This window comes from Saimiri boliviensis, chromosome 12 (genome assembly GCF_048565385.1).
Source record: "Saimiri boliviensis isolate mSaiBol1 chromosome 12, mSaiBol1.pri, whole genome shotgun sequence".
NCBI classification, from domain to species: Eukaryota; Metazoa; Chordata; class Mammalia; order Primates; family Cebidae; genus Saimiri; species Saimiri boliviensis.
In genome coordinates this window covers 6,169,856-6,182,382 of record NC_133460.1, presented here as the reverse complement: position 1 = coordinate 6,182,382, position 12,527 = coordinate 6,169,856, and the positions used below count along the sequence as shown (strand labels likewise).

The following is a 12,527-nucleotide window of genomic DNA, read 5'->3' as shown; positions in this document are numbered from 1 at the left end:
ATTGGGCTCGGGGGGTTTGGTAGACCTTTAGAGCTGTCAGAGGTGTGGGAGCTGGAGCAGCTCTGTCTTGAATAGGAGCTGGATTAAATGAGGCTGAGATCTACTGAGCTGCATTCCCAGTTAGGGCGTTCTTAGTCACAGGATGAGATAGGAAGTCAGCACTGAATACAGGTCGTAAAGATGTTGCTGATAAAACAATAGCAAAGACTTGGAACCAACCCACATGCCCATCAGTGACAGACTGGATAAAGAAAATGTGGCATGTAGACACCATGGAATACTATGCAGCTATAAAAAAGGATGAGTTAATGTCCTTTGCAGGGACATGGATGGAGCTGGAAACCATCATTCTTAGCAAACTAACATAGGAACAGAAAACCAAACGCCACATGTTCTCACTCACAAGTGGGAGTTGAACAGTGAGAACACATGGACACAGGGAGGGGAGCATCACACGCCAGGGCCTGTCAGGGGGTTGGGGACAAGGGGAGAGATAGCCTTAGGAGAAATACCTAATGTAGATGATGGGTTGATGGGTGCAGCAAACCACCATAGCACGTGTACACCTATGTAACAAACCTGCATGTTCTGCACATATATCCCAGTACTTAAAGTATAATAATAATAATAAAATAACCTTGATCATAAAATAGGTTGCAGTAAAGGAGCTGGCCAAAACCCATCAAAACCAGGATGGCCACAGGAGTGACCCCTAGTCATCCTCACGGCTACACTCCCACCAGTGCCATGACAGTTTACAAATGCCAAGGCAATGTCAGGAAGTTAACACATACGGTCTGAAAAGAGGAGGCATCAATAGTCTGCCCCTCATTTAGCATATCATCAAGAAATCACCAGAAAAACGGGCAACCAGGAGCCCTCGGGACTGCTCTGTCTTTGGAGTGGCCATTCTTTTATTCCTTTACTTTCCTAATAAACTTGATTTTGCTTTGCGCTGTGGAGTCTCCCTGAATTTTTTCTTGTGGGAGATCCAAGAACAGTTTTTTGGGGTCTGGTTTGGGACCCCTTTCCTGTAACAGAGCTACTGACCCCATTTGTTTTATACAGCCTTGGTCCTTGTCCGTCTCCGTGCTTCGTGTCTGGGAACCCATGATGCACCACCCCCATCTCGGCCCCATACGTTCTGACTGTTGTTCAGGAGGCTTTCATCAGTCATGGCCTTGGCGCTTCACACCATCTTGGTCCACGTAGGTTTTACTGGAGCCATCACTGGGAACTCATCATGTACCCAGAAGCCCACCCCTGACCCCATCCCTTCTGTCCATTGCTCATCAAGCTTTGATTGGCCATGACCTTGGTCCTCTGTTAACTTGTAGGATGGGCACCACCTCCTATTTCCTTATTCTGTATGACTGTAGATACAAAGATTGATATATCTGGATGTGGCTATTCATAGGTAGGCACATAAACACAAGATTACATGAATATGTCGACGAACCCTGAAAATCTGAGACAGGTCTCAGTTAATTTAGAAAGTTTATTTTTCCAAGGTTGAGGACACAACGCCTGCGACACAGCCTCAGGAGGTCCTGACGACATCGGACCAAGGTCAGAGCACAGTTGGGGTTTATACATTCTAGAGGGACGTGAGACGTCCATCAACATACGTGAAGTGAACATTGGTTTGGTCTGGAAAGGTAGGACAACCTGAATCCAAGGTGGGAAGACACAGAGAGGGGCCTTCCAGGTCAGAGATAGATGGGAGACAAATGGTTACATTCTTTTTCGAGTTTCTGATTAGCCTCTCTAAAGAGACAATCAGATATGCATTTATCTCAGTGAGCAGAGGGGTGACTTCGATGCGAATAGGAAGTATGTTGGCCCTGAGCAATTCCCACTTTGGCTTTTCCCTTTAGCTTAGTGATTTGGGGGCCCCCGGGATTTATTTTTCTTTTACGTGTGTGTGTAAGGATTTATATACGCAAGAAAGCATGGCTGAACATGGTGGCTCACATCTGTAATCATAGCACTTGGGGAGGTTGAGGCAGGTAGATCACTTGAGGACAGGAGTTCAAGACCAGCTTGGCCAACATGGTAAAACGGCATCTCTACTATAACATCTCCACTGTATCATCTGATACAGAATCACTAGCCTGACATGCTGGTGGGCACCTGTCATCCCAGCTGCTTGGGAAGCTGCGACAGGAGAATTGCTTGAACCTGGGAGACGGAGGTTGCAGTGAGCCGAGATCGTGCCACTGCACTCCAGACTGGGCATCAGAGCGAGACTGTCTCAAAAAAAAAAAGTGTCCCCCAAAGACATTTTCAATCAGGAAGAGGCTCTTTAAAGGAAATTGTTATGCAAAGAATGTTATTTTGTGATGCCACCTCTGGGAGCTGACAGCAGCCCATGACGAGTCTGGAGAGAATGATGTCTGAAGGCCCATCTGGGACCTCTGCATGAGTCATCGTCTAAACTGGCTAAATCCTTGTTGCTGCGGATTCATGTCCCAGATTTTGAAAGCTGTAAACTGAGGCACAAGAGGTTTCCAGGGAAGACTACGAAATGTCTAACGAAAGGGTGGAAAATGAGGGAACAGGACTGGTCAGGGAGAGAACAGCTGCAGACAGTATCCAGAGTGACACAGCCTGCTCAGGACCCTGGCTTGGGATCTAAGAAGGGTTGAAGATCAGATCTTCTCTTCCGCAAGAATTTCCATGAGGATGATCAGCTGTGCTGAACCACCTCCCTCAAAGCATCTCTTGGCTCTGTTTCCCCTGCCTAGTCAAACTTAGAATGTTGATATGTGCTTGTCTCTGTTTTCAAGGTAAGGAGGGAAAGAGACACACAAGGGTTTGGACATAGGGTTGGGTACTTTGTTCGGATAACACAGGGACTGTGTTACCCAAAAGAGGGTGCCAACTTAGGATTAGGGTGCATCCCCAGTTCCAGGTTCTGGAGAGGTGTAAAAGTGGCAGGAAGGGTAGAAAAATTCTTTTGGGAAGAGCAGGTAGAGTTGGTACCATCTTCTGTTGGTACCACTTCCTAGGAATGAAGGCTTTCCGTGCTCTTTCTGATGAAAATAACTTGGAAGTGTGGCACAATGAGAGATAGTCAGCTAAAGAGGACACCAGGCCTCTGGGACCTCCAGCTGAGGGATGTCAAGAAGGAAAGTCCCTAGCTAGGGGAAGGGGACTGGGAAGTGAGGAAGGGACAAAGAGGAAGAAGGCTGTGCAGGGGTAGCTGGATAGGAATTTCATCTGGTTACTAGGTTCCCAAGTAAGATTGTACTTGAGTGTAAGTCCTAAGATGTCTCTTTCTGGGCTCTGGGATACTGGTTGCCTGGATTTTCTATTCTCTTTTCTTCTAATCACCTTCCCCTGGAAGACTCTTAATTTTGACTAGGGCTACTGGTTGCTATGGAACTAATACTGGCTTCATATGCAGAGTCTTGGACTTGTGGAATCCAACACAATGCAGTGACCATTTCCATGGGTCTCCACCTCTGTTCCTGAGAAAGACAGATTGATTCTACTGCTTTGGGCAGGTGTGTGTCCCTAGACTGGTTAGAAGTGGGCAAGATGCTGGGTCACCTGTGGGTCTTGGATGGAGGCCCCTCTCAGAGACAGGCCCGGGCAGTAGACAGGGATCCCAGGACGTCGAATAACACTCACGTCTTGTCACTTGGTTGAAATCCGCTCTTGGGCTTAACTTGTTGATGAAGCGCAGTTTCTTAACTGGTTCGTCTGTAAAGTGGGACTGAAAAGGAAGTGACGAAAACCAGGTGTTCTCAACCTAATGGACATTCTTTCAAAGGAGAACTGGTGTATCTGGCAGCAAAATCTCTGCATCCACATCCTCCCCCTTCTCTTCCCTCTCCGGCTGCTACTTTAGGCATTTGCTGGAAGCAGGGGACATGATTCGTGTTTAAGTTCATTTGTTCATTTCAGGAACAAGGAGCTGGAGGGTGGATGTGGCGTGAGCACCGTTCTCTGTGCAGAGGAAGGACAGGAGCAAACACAATGTTGATTTCTTGGTCACCATATTTTTCCATGAGCAATGTATACTAGAAAACTGCAAAAAGAGAAACAATAAAATACTTATCTCATGATAAGTTCAGAAACTAGGTACAGAAACAGAAATCCCAGAACTCTGTGGGTGGGTCTGAGTAATTCTTGTGGCCGGTACAGGAAAGAGTAGGTAGCTTCTGTCTCTCTCCGCTTCTCTCTTTTGATCTCTGTCTCTCTCTGTTTCTCTCTCTCTCTCTCTCTCTCTCTCTCTCTCTCTCTGTCTTTATACACCTCTCCTTCTCCCCCCTCCTCTCTCCCACTTTCTCTGCACCTCTCCTCCTTCCCTCTTACTTTTCCTTTCCCACTGTCTCTTTTGAGAAAGGGTCTTGCTTGAGACACACACATACTCCTCTCTCTGCCCAATAGGTTTAAGGGATGACTCCAGGCCAAAGTCTGCTGGCTTTCTTTTTTTCTGAGATGGAGTTTTGGTGTTGTTGCCCAGGCTGAAGTGCAATGGCGTGATCTCATCTCACTGCAACCACTGCCTCCCTGGTTCAAGCGATCGTCCTGCCTCAGCCTCCCAAGTAGCTGGGATTGCAGACATCCAATAGGACACCCAGCTACTTCTTGTATTTTTAGTAGAGATGGGGTTTCACCATGTTGGCCAGGCTGGTCTCAAACTCCTGACCTCAGGTGATCTGCCCGCCTCGGCCTTGTTGACTTTTGATTAATGACAGTGTAGAGCGTTAGGCATTGCTGATGCTTCCGAGGCAGGAGCATTTCCCCAAAGTTGGTGGTGACTCGCTTTAACATGCTTCTGTGCTGTACCTCGTGGGAAAGTGGACGAAGGCCTCGGGAATACTCCCATGGTGATTCACATCCTGGTGTTTGCCGTAGGCATGCTCTGTGCAAGCTGAGGCTCCGCCACAGCCCTGCTGAGTGCCGTGTTCCCTTGGACGAGAACCTCAGTCTCTCATTTGCTGCTTCACTTCTAAACTGGGGCTGAGGTTAAGACCTTCTTCTTAAAACCCTAGTAAGGATTCAGGGTGAAAAGGTACAAGAAACACACAGTGGCCGGGCGCCGTGGCTTACACCTGTAATCCCGTACTTTGGGAGGCCAAGGCAGGTGGATCACCTGAGGTCAGGAGTTCGAAACCAGCCTGGCCAACATGGTGATATCCTGTATTTATTAAAAATATCAAAACTTACCCAGGCATGGTGGCGGACGCCTGTATGTCCAGCTACTCAGGAGACTGAGTGACAGAGTGAGGCTTATCTCAAAAAAAATAAATAACAATAATAAAAAGTAGCACATAGCATTGCCGGTGCTCCCTAGGTGCAAATAACTGCTGGAGTGGAAGGTAGAAGTTTGAGGACCCCTGGCATCCTCAGGCTGGGATGAGGAGTCCACACTGAGAGACATCGAGAACAGCATTGCCTCTGGGGTGTCAGGGGAGTCAAAGATGCAATTTAGCATTTGCTGGTAGCCACATTAAAAAGTAAAAAGAAACTGATGAAATTAACTGTGATAATAAATTTCCTTTGAGATAGTTGTAATATATTTACATTTTTAAACATAGCAATATATTTTATTTTTATGTATTATTAAACGTGATTCTAACATGTAATCGATATAAAAATATTAATGAAATATTAATATTAATGAGATACTTTATATTCATTTTCTTCATCATGTCCTGAAAACCCAGTGAGTATTGTGTATATACAGCCCGTTGCAATTAGACTAGCTATAGGGCTCCGTAGCCACATGGGACGAGTGGCCTCTATGCTGGGCCGTGCAGGTGTGGGCCCATGCAGGGGAGGTGTAGAGAGTCAGCCGTACTGTGGCTAGATGCAGTGAGACAGTCTGGGATCATGCTCTACTGGGTTATTCCAGGTTAGAATTTTTTTCCTCAACCCGGGTTCTCTAACCTTCTTTCTTTTATTTGTCTTTGCCAGGACTACAAGTCTGAAAACTCACCCCTCCTCCCCAGTGCCAAGAACAGTCTGCAAGACTCCGTAAGTAGAAGCATTTTGCTGAACCGATTAGATTTTGAAACTCCTTTTGCATCCTTTTCAGACTCTTTGGTCTCTGTCATCCATCACCAGGAATGGTTTTTACCTGAAACTAATCTTGCTGGAGAAGTAACTGGGTTTGAGGGGAATACATTTTCCCAAGTATGTGCACAATTTCTATTAGGAAGCACCTGGGCCGTATTCCCAGCCTCCGGTACATGGTGTAAGAGTCGTGTTCTGCCCTCTAAAAAGGACCAGGTCCACTGGGGGACAGATCTGGGGCACAGTGGTCAGTGACGAGGCTGCAGATGGGTCCCTCTGCCACCTGGCTTGAGGGCCCCAGGTTTTGGGAGAGTGGATGGAAGTCACATTTCATTTGGTTGTCTTCCTGGTAGGGACAGGAATGCTTCCTGAGTGCCCTGGGGTCCTGGATCATGGCATCAGGCTTGGAGTCACTGGGGCACACAACTTGGGATGATGGCAGTGAATTCCCAGGCATCCCTTATCTGTCACCTGTGAGTTCAGTGGCCAGGAAGCTTCCTGCACCGATACTTCTGAAATCACTTGTGCACAGCCTCTGAGCGATGCAGTCATGGTGTGGTGCATTCCCCAAGCGTGACCTGTTTGTGTATTGTTGGTGACCTTGAGATGACATCAGTTACACACAGATGGTTGTTTTGTATTCATCATAGAATACATAGAGAAGTTTTATAATGATCTCTTTATAGCCGTCACGACTGGTTTTCCGTTAATGGTAGTGGTATGAAATTTCCTTCAAAAATACTTAAGTGGCCGGGCACTGTGACTCACGCCTTTAATCCCAGCACTTTGGGAGGCCTAGGTGGGCGGATCACCTGAGGTCGGGAGTTCTAGACCAGCCTGACCAACGCGGAGAAACCCCATCTCTACTGAAAATAAAAAATTAGCCGGGCGTGGTGGTGCATGCCTGTAATTCCAGCTACTCAGAAGGCTGAGGCAGGAGAATCGCTTGAACCCGGGAGGTGGAGGTTGCAGCGAGCTGAGATTGAGTCATTGTATTCAGCCTGGGCAGCAAGAGCCAACCTCCGTCTCAAAAAGCAAAAAACAAAAAAAACTTCAGTTAAAAAAAAAAAATGAGTCGACTCAAAGATGAAAAATGGTATGGAAAGAATGATGTCAGTCTGGTAAGACATTGTGATAGTGGTAAGGAAATGGCTGAGAGTAAATTCTTTTATCAAAATATGTTCATGGTCAGTCACAATGGCTCACACCTATAATCCCAGCACTTTGGGAGGCCAAGGCAGGAGGATCGCTTGAGCCCAGGAGTTGGAGACCAGCCTGGGCAACATAGGGAGACCTCATCTCTACAAAAAATGAACAAATTAGCTGAGTGTGATGGTGTGTGCCTGTAGTCTCAACAACTTGGGAGGCTCAGGTGGGAGGATTGCTTGAGCCCAGGAGGCAGAGGTTGCAGTGAGCTATGATTATGTCACTGCACTCCAGCCTGGGCAAACAGAGGGAGACTCTGTCTCAAAAAAAAAAAAAAAAGAAAAATTCTGCTTGGCCCTGAGCCTCGGGCCTTGGCTGTGAGTGTGCTCTGAATTTGGAACGTTCCCTCCTCTTGATGCCTCAATCTATGCTGATCCTTGGTGCGAACTGGAATGTTCTGGGGCCTACTGCTTGGTGCTTGTCTGTTACCCCCAAATAGCTTCCCAGGCTGGGTTTTTTAAATAATAAATCTCATTAATGGATCATGTGAAAGTACTGTTTACCTGTGATGCCAAGAAGAAGACAGGGATGGTGAAAAATGACAACCACACACCCAACTTTCTTTCCCCACTTCTCAGTTGACCAAATGTTCAGTCTCTGTTCTTTCAACATCCTCTCGAGGACTCCATAAGGTGAGTGCTGTTTCTGTCCTTATTTCACGGCTTAGGAAACCCAAACTCAAGTAACGTAATGTGCCCGTGGTCACACAGCCTGGACTTACCCTCTGACCCACTGCATCAGTGGGACACCCAGGAGTCTTGAGGCGTCACATCAAGTGTGGGAAATATTCTTCCCATTTTGGAGAGATGGAAAAATGATACACGAGGCGGGGAAGTATTGTATTGGCTGTCCCTTGCACGTGACAATTACCCTGAGCTTGGTGACTTCAGCAGACTTTGAGTATCTCACTGTGTCTGCAGATCAGTAATCTGGGAGTGGTTTGTTCGGTGCTTCGGCCCAAGGTTCCAGTGAGCTGGGGCTGCTGTCTTCTGAAGGCTGGAGTGAGGCCAGAGGATCCACTTCCCAGGGGGCTCACCTTATAGCTATTGTCAGGAGGCCACTGAGCTGCTTGAGTGTCCTCAGGACATGGTGGGTGGCGTCTCCCAGGGTGAGAGATCTGAGAGAGTAAGAGCAAAGTAGAAGCCACGTGGGATGATGATAGCAGTGAATTGCTGTGTATCCCTCAGATGACCTAGCCTCAGATGTCCTATGCCGTCTGCTCTGCTCTATTTGATCAGTCATACAACCTAGTCCTTGAGAGACTGTGGAAGTATACCACACAAGGGCATGAGTATACCTGGAGAGGGAGTCACAGGACCATCTTGGAGGTTGGCCACTGCACTCTCCATAATCTTGAAATAACTGTTTTGCAGTTCCGTCCAGGATGCTTGTAACGTCACACTGAGTCTATGCAGAGAAAACAAAGATACTAAACCCATTTTGCAGATGGGAAAATGAGGCGTGGAGCAGGAAAGGAACCAAAAACACTCGATGTTGGTTGTGTAGACACTTTTGAAGGGAAAGTAGTTAGAAAAGCTAATTGCCCACCGTAGGATCAAAGGTGTCTGAGGTGGCTCCATTTCTCCACTGCTTAGATTTCAGTGCCTGTGCCTGCTAGATTTCAGCTCTCTTGGGTTGGGTCAGGTATTTCCTGGTCCCCAACCTCACTCACCAAGATGGATGTGTTTTCTCTAGTGGAAGGGATGATGGTATTGTGCTGGTTTCTTCTCTGGAGGCTATGGATTTTTCTAGGTTTGCAGAGACTCATGCTGTGAGGATTCACCTGCTTTAACCTGCCCTTCCTTCTCCAGCTTCTGACTGTAGCAGGACTACTGGGCTGGGTCATTCTGGCTGGACTCTCACAGCCTTGCATTCCACATGACATGGAATGTGTCTGGGTGGAAGCAGTCATTTTCACGACCTCTGCTGGAGGCAGTATATGCTGGCCTGACCACCTCTGGATGGCAGATCGCCTCCGATTCACATGTGTCAGAATGTAAAATGTGTTCCGTCTTTGATCTAGCAATCACACTGCTGGGAATTTGCACCTTGAAGATGATTGCACAAGTGTGAGATGTGTTTGTATATTTATTAAGGGGATGATGATAGTAGCAAAAATAATTTTAAAAAAGATGTGCCCTCAATATCCCTCAGTAAGGAATAATTTAAGTAAATTGTGTGTATCCATAAAGTCCAATTCCAAGCTGCTGCTAGGATTTCATGGTGAGGATTTATGTCTATTGACTTGAAAAGACACTCATGACATATTGTTGAGTGAGAAATACAGCCTGTGTTATATGATTCCAATTATGTGCAAACTATATTCATACATCTCCTTTTCTCTGAGTGCAGAGAGATGTCAGAAAGGCAGATGGAAAGTTCAACTAAATTGCTGGGTTTTGCATTTTTTTTAGACTCTTTTTTTTTTCTATAGTGAGCAGTTATTTTCTTTGACAGTGGTAGTAATAATATAATATTAGTAATAATAATGTAGTAATAATGTAATATAGTAAGCAGTAATAGTAGTAATCATGTAGTAGTAGTAATAATACTAATATTAGTAATAGTAATAGCTATTTATAAAATTAAGCAGTGTGTTCTGGACTGTTAAGGTTTTGCAGGACAGCTGATGGTATATTCATTAAAGTTTGGTTCTCAGTTGTCATGGAAATGCTGTGACGTCCCTTTAGAGAAATGAAAATCAGGTTTACAAGACAGAATGTGGCCTCTGGACAGAATCTTTGGCCTTTGCCTGCTCCAGAATGCAGAATGCTCCAGGCCATGGCATCTCACTGTCCTTCCCACTCACCGCCCTTTGGTACCAGTCAGCTCTACTTTTTCTGACCTCCACCTCCCTGCTTTGGCACTGCCTCCCAGAAAGGGCTTTCCCTGGATGCAGAAAGTACATTTTATCAACATTCAGAATAAAATAGAATACTCATAATAGTTAGCATCTTTGGGAACTAGGAAGTACCTGGCATTGCTCCCAGCATTTCACAGGCGTTGTGTCTTTCTGTCCTCAGAGTAGTCCAAGGTGAGAAGACCTATCTAACCCCTTTGTTTACAAGTGAGGAAGCTGAGGCTCAGAGGAGCATGGCTTGCATAGTCTCACAGCTAGTGGGGAAGCAGTCTGAAGTTCGGACCTAGATCGAGCTGTTTCCCATGCTGTGTTGAGCCAAGGCCAGCAGGTGCTGTTTGGCGATGCAGGGGGCATTTCTGGGAACCTGTGTCTCAGGTGCTAAGTTAATTCCAGAGTCATCAGGTAACATAAAAAATCACACCTGGTCAGTTACTTGTGCAAGTCTCATTGGAGACCAATTGAATACAGCCATACTTTCCTTGACTATTAGAGAAAATGAGGGTCTTGGCTTAGATGCCAGATGACGTGATTGTATTGACATGAGGAGCTAGATGAATGAAACATACCCCTCTTTAAACATTGGAGTCATCTGTGATCATGTGGCCACGTGATAGAGAGGCACTTGGCAATGAGACTGAGTGGGAAACTTGCAAGTTCAAAAGTGAACTTTTGGGTTCACTCTGGAGCAAATGCATCCTGAACCCATGGAAATGATGCTACCCAGCATAAGAACCATACCGTTACTTTTTCTCTCTTTCTTGATGTAGTAGAAACTATACCCTCCTATTCATTGGTGCCATCCTCCCTTCCTGTATCCAAGACAGACATTACTAATCAATGGTGCCATTTTCCCCTTCTGTACCCAAGACAGACATTACTAATCAATGGTGTCACTCTCCGCTCCTATACCCAAGGCAGTAAACATGGTGCAGTTAAGTGGAAGAACCCAAATTTCTACTTTGTTCTGCTTCATTCCAGAGCCATATTTCATAGTCCCTGTACTTTTCTATAATAGAAATACACAAAATTCATTTTCTATGCCTGCTTAAGAGACTATAAGAGACTTAATGCTTCAAACAACACCTACCTACCATCTTACAGCTTCCATTGATCACAGGTCTGGACATAGCTCCACTGAGTTCTCTGCTTAGGGTCTCACAAGGCTGCAGTCGTGGGAGTTGGCAGGAGCTGGGGGTTTCATCAGCTCAGGGTCCCTTTGCGAGCTCACTGGTTGTTAGAAGCATTGCATTTCTTGTGACTGTAGGATGCAGGGCCTCAGACCCTAGAGGCCACCTATAGTTCTCTGATGCATGGCCCTCTTCATAGGTAGTTTACAATGTGACAGTGTGTTTTTCCGGGGAGTGTCTCTCTAGGGCATGCTAGCAACATGGAGTCTTGTGTGCACATGTCCCGAGATAATCACGGGATGCCTGTCATCTTTTCTCTTGGTGAGAGGGGCCACCCTGAGGTCTGTCTATGCAGATACAGTCCTGAGATGAGCCTTGCTTTCTCCTCTTCTCGGGGCCAAGTGTGCTACAATTTCTCTCCAGCATTTTCCTTTTCCTGAAAAAAAGGAGCTCATGCTCCCCCTCCCCCAGGAACCTGACCACATCAGCAGTTTGACCCTACAGACTTCCTTATTCCCTGGCCATCTGGGTGTCTTAACTTCCTGCCCATGTCACCTCTGTAGAATGTCCCCTGCCGGTCTCAGCAAATGAATATTTAATGGAATGCTGCCACCTTTTGGAATTCAGCAAAAGTGATCTGCGTTGTTCAGAGGGATGGAAGTGAGGCTCCTGTTGCCTTCTCTACTGCTGGCACACACACAGCCACTCACCCGGCCCTCGTTTCTGCTGAGCGTTGTTGACTCAGGTTTGACGTGTCTCTTCATGAGGCAGGTCCGCTTGTCCTTTCTGCTTTGGTTTCTAGTTGCTGTGAGTGCTGATGGGCTTGTTCCCTGTTTTACCCTCCAAGAGGCAGCAGGATGTAGAAGAAAGAGATGGGGTACTGGACTAGATTCGATCTCTGATCCTGCCACCAGCTCTCCAAGGACTTTGGCTTCTGTTCTGTCAAATGAGGGTTTCTCAGGCTCTTTCTGCTCTCACGTCCCTGATCCAGGTTATGATACCTGTAACCGTGTATGGGGAATAGGTAACACCTTATTTACAGATGGCAGTCAAATGGTAGTGGAGGTTAGACCCCTGCCCAGGTCAAGGATGCCAAGGCTATATCTGCACTGAGCAGGGCAGAGTGGTGCCATTGATGAGTAATGTCTGCCTTGGGTCCGGGAGGGCAGAGTGGTGTCATTGATTAGTAATGTCTGTGGTGGGTCTATGAGGGGAGAATGATGCCATTGATGAGTAAGGTCTGTGTCAGGTATAGGAGGGGAGAGCGGCACCATTGATGAGTAAGTTCTGCTTTAGGTATAGGA

At 46.5% G+C, this 12,527-nt stretch overlaps 1 protein-coding gene across 1 annotated transcript in view; it reads left to right on the top strand.

Moving 5' to 3' along the window:
* RBFOX1 (RNA binding fox-1 homolog 1) overlaps positions 1 to 12,527 on the top strand; it is a 2,539,409-nt gene that overhangs the window by 356,702 nt on the left and 2,170,180 nt on the right. Inside the window, 1 exon segment of the mRNA XM_074383161.1 lies at positions 5,932 to 5,991. Coding sequence (XP_074239262.1) covers positions 5,932 to 5,991 — 60 coding nt within the window.